General features: G+C 49.3%; 1 protein-coding gene across 2 annotated transcripts; it reads right to left on the bottom strand.

The window, feature by feature from the left end:
* Positions 1–739: 739 nt before the first annotated feature.
* Positions 740–3,790, bottom strand: LOC119278310. Of its 2 annotated transcripts, none has more exons than XR_005137690.1 (4): positions 3,200–3,790; positions 3,082–3,124; positions 2,531–2,824; positions 740–1,967 (listed from the first exon to the last, which is right to left on the bottom strand). XR_005137690.1 is itself a non-coding variant. In XM_037559672.1 (4 exons), the coding sequence occupies exons 1-4, from the start codon at positions 3,435–3,437 to the stop codon at positions 1,850–1,852; spliced, it is 501 nt and encodes a 166-aa protein (XP_037415569.1). In that variant the 5' UTR covers positions 3,438–3,790; the 3' UTR covers positions 740–1,849. The 2 variants fall into 2 exon arrangements, 1 of the variants encoding a protein (XP_037415569.1); XM_037559672.1 differs by having other exon boundaries at positions 2,531–2,632.
* Positions 3,791–3,796: the final 6 nt, after the last annotated feature.

Raw genomic sequence — 3,796 nt, 5'->3', positions numbered from 1 at the left:
ACCGGCGGCGCGCGGCTGAGGCGGCCGGCGGCGCGCGGGCCGGCGACAGGTGCCGGAGGCGGCGGCGAGGCGACCCGGGCGGCGCGGGAAGGGCGCGGGAGGACAGGCCCCGCGGGGGCCGGCGGCGGGCCTGGCGGGCCGCGGCGCGGGGGCGCGTCGGAGGGACACGTGGCGCGCTGGGATTCGTCCGGGCGCGGCGGGCGGACGTGTCCGGATTGCCCGGACGTGTCCGGCGGCGCGGAGAGAGGAGATTTGCTAGGGTTTCGTCTGGAATTCGGAGAAGGGGTCTATATATAGAGGTAGAGAGAGCTAGGAGTGTCCAAATGGGGTGTAGTTTTCGCCCACACGATCGTGATCGAACGACTGAGAGCATGGATGGGAGTTAGATGGGTTATTAGGCTGTTTTGGAGGGGTGTTGGGCTGCAACTTAAAAGAGACATTTGCAGGAGTGCGGTTAACCGTTGGAGTACCAAACGAGCTCCAAACGTCCCGAAACTTGACAGGTGGTCTACCGGTGCTATACCAGGGCCACTTGGCAAGGCTCGGTCCATTTCGAGAACGTTCAACACCCGCACACAAAAAGAGACAAGAGGAGGTGCGCCGGTGCATGTGTGAGTATCGGATTGCGAAACGGACAACGGAAAAAATGCTCGGATGCATGAGACGAACACGTATGCAAATGAGATGCACATGATAACATGATATGAGATGCATGACATGAATAAAATGCAAAACAAAAGACAAAACTCAACCACGGAGGGAATATCATATCACATAGCCGAAAATGGCAAGAGTTGGAGTTACAAATATGGAAAGTTACATCCGGGGTGTTACACCATGCATGAAAAGGAAAGCAAATAGCACAAATAATGGCATTTAACAAGTGCACCAATAGTTGCATTTAAGGTAAACAAGAGCTGCATAGCAGAGTGCAAGAGAATGACAGCAAAATTCATCGGCAGTTTAGCAGGGTCAAATCGAATCACTCCCAAAATACACTAGTTGCAGCTACACCCAAACTAGGGGAGTTAAAGAAGCAGCACATATGGCCATGATAGGAGGAAGAAGCGACAGATCAAGGAAATTGTCTCACCTGCAGCAGCAGCGGGCAATGAGCAAAGTTGAGGAGGGTCGATGGCAGGAGCAGCTTGGGGACGTGGTCTGGGAAGACAGTCAGTAGCAGCAGGTCTATTACATCCATGGCCTGCCTACCGTCGGGCGCCCCCATAGAGACGCTGGAGGAGGTAGTGGAATAGCTCAATAAAAGGAATAGAGTACGATTAACTCACATCAGTAGTAAAATAATAAATAGGTATTATACAGCAGGAAAACAATAATTCCAAGAATTTTACTTTTACATGATTATCTATGATGATTACTTATTTATTCTGCAAGGAACCACAACACATTTCTGCAGAAAAAGAACATGTGTTCAAACCAATCACCAAACAAATAATGAACATGTGTTCAAACCAATCACCAAACAAATAATGAACTGGTTCATCTTATACCACAATAAAAAGAACACCGACCACTTCATAGACACTAGACCTCCAGCGTGCCTTGGCGCACGTTGCCGGTTCCTAACTTTTGCTTAGCATGTTTATAATATATAAAAAACTGAACCAAGTTTACATTAAGTTCAGTACTGAGGCAGGGGCATAATATAGCTACAGTGGTCGTGAGATCAATATTGAGCAAGGAAAGCAATTAGCAAACCACGGAGCCAGCACATAATTCCTTATGTATATTATTTTCATACTAAGGAATTGAAAGGTTTAAGGGGGCATCCAGCAGTTTTGATGCTACATAATTTTTGAGCAAGGCATTCCTACAGAAGATGCAATGGTCAAACCGAAGACCAATGAAACGGCTTGGTAGCTAATGATCGAACATAGATAGTTGGGTAGTCATTAGCGCCAAAGCAAGTGATTCCTGCCACTGCCTGGCCATCATTGGGAAATAACCTGTGTAAGACAGCATTGTTATTTATCAGTAATAACTAATTAGCCGAATGACTAATAGAAATACATGGTAAGACTTAAAAGTTCAAAAGATAGCATGATACACCAAAAGCAAATCATACCGGTAGTCCAGGATAACTGATTTGTATGGTTCTTCATCCATACAAATCAAACCTGCACAAAAGGAACTTATCCAACTGTTCTCACTAACAGCAGTTATCAGTTCCGACATTATATCTAGCAAAGTATTTCATCATAAACTGGAGGCCTAGAGCTAATCACCCCTAGAAGCTCAAAAGCTCCACTATAGGTCAGTAAGGTAGCACAGTTCCAGACAAATATAACTGCACATTTTACCACCTAGGTGAAGGGTGACCAAAACTGGTTAGTTAATTGAAAGGTTCTAGTGCAGCCCAGCTGATAAATATAACTGTTGTCTCGCTCTGAAGTTTATTCCAACAACTGAATAGTAGGATGCTAGAGCTAAGAATTGGTTAACTGAACCCAATGCGAGCAAGCAACTTGACTGATTAAACAAACATATGCTTCAAGTCTGATGCACTTACATTGTACGGGAACTCCTTGCTTTGCATGAGAGCAGAAAGCGTGTCCTCGCCTTCGTAGCGCCAAATAAGCCAGTATTCCTCACCCTTACCTTTGGTTTTGCTCTAGGAAATAATACACATTGTGAGTTTAGGAACCAACCAAATACTAGTAGATGAAAAACAAGCTTTAGCACTGAATCGAAAGCCGTATAGAAAATCTGCGCAGCTGCTAGAGCATGCCCTCCTAACACGCTCATTCATCCAAATCTCCACTGCGCCGTACTCTGTCGCCTTCTTCACGACCACATCACCTTGCTTGAAGATAGCCAAAACAAGTGGTGTGCATTAGTGTGATAGTATTAGTATGCCTGGTTGGTTTGGAGTCCACTTAACTGACACATGAGCTGAATATGTTACTACCCTTTACTGCTCTATGGAAGCTTGTTTGCAAAATTTTGACAGGGTTCTAGAAATTTTAGCTATCCACCCGAAACCTTTGAACAGTTGAATAGTTGAATAGTTGAACAGTTGAATAGGGGAGTAGGGAGCAGCCATGAGGCCTCGTCATCCACCTGTAGGAGCAGCAGCAGCTCGTCCAGATCAGATCGGACCAACCTACACAAAAAACAAAACAAATCAAACCAAACGCAGGAATCACAACAAGACAGGAGAAGGGATTCCATGGCTCACCTCGTCGTCGGGGTCGAGGAAGAAGCGTCGCCGCGTGGGGAAGTGGCCGGAGCTGAGTTGGTGGCCGCTGCTTCACGTACTTGCGCAGCGCCAGCCCGGTGAGCGTGTCCTCCTCGGCCTCGACCGTGAGCACATCCTTGGGGCCATCGTCGGCAGCAGGCGCCTCCGCCTCGACCGGCTCGGCAGAGTCGGCCCCGGATGCGGAAAGGACGGGGAGGCGGAGCAGCGATAGCTCCATCTCGAGCAGAAGCAGACGGAGGTAGAAGTTGGCCTCCTCTCATCTCGAGCGAGGCCCGCTCTTGACGGTGGCGCAAATCCGCCGCGATCTGGCCGCCGCCTGAGGTGGGATGAGGAGGAGCAAACGGACAGAGGTGATGTCCCGACGGGCGCCGGCGAGGGATTATCCAGATCGAAGCCCTAGCCGCATCTGCACGACCTCCCTCTTCTCTTTCTCTTTCGACGAGGGGAGGAGGGAGTGGGGATGTGTAGAGGAGAGGGTGGGGCGGCAGGTGTGGGGGGAGAGAGCGAAGGCTATGGCCGGCGGCGAGGTCTGCCGGAGGGAGGGGGAGACGGGGCGGCGGCGATGTGGGGGAGGAG

Source organism: Triticum dicoccoides, chromosome 3B, assembly GCF_002162155.2.
Source record: "Triticum dicoccoides isolate Atlit2015 ecotype Zavitan chromosome 3B, WEW_v2.0, whole genome shotgun sequence".
NCBI lineage: Eukaryota > Viridiplantae > Streptophyta > Magnoliopsida > Poales > Poaceae > Triticum > Triticum dicoccoides.
This window is presented reverse-complemented; position numbering and strand designations above follow the sequence as displayed.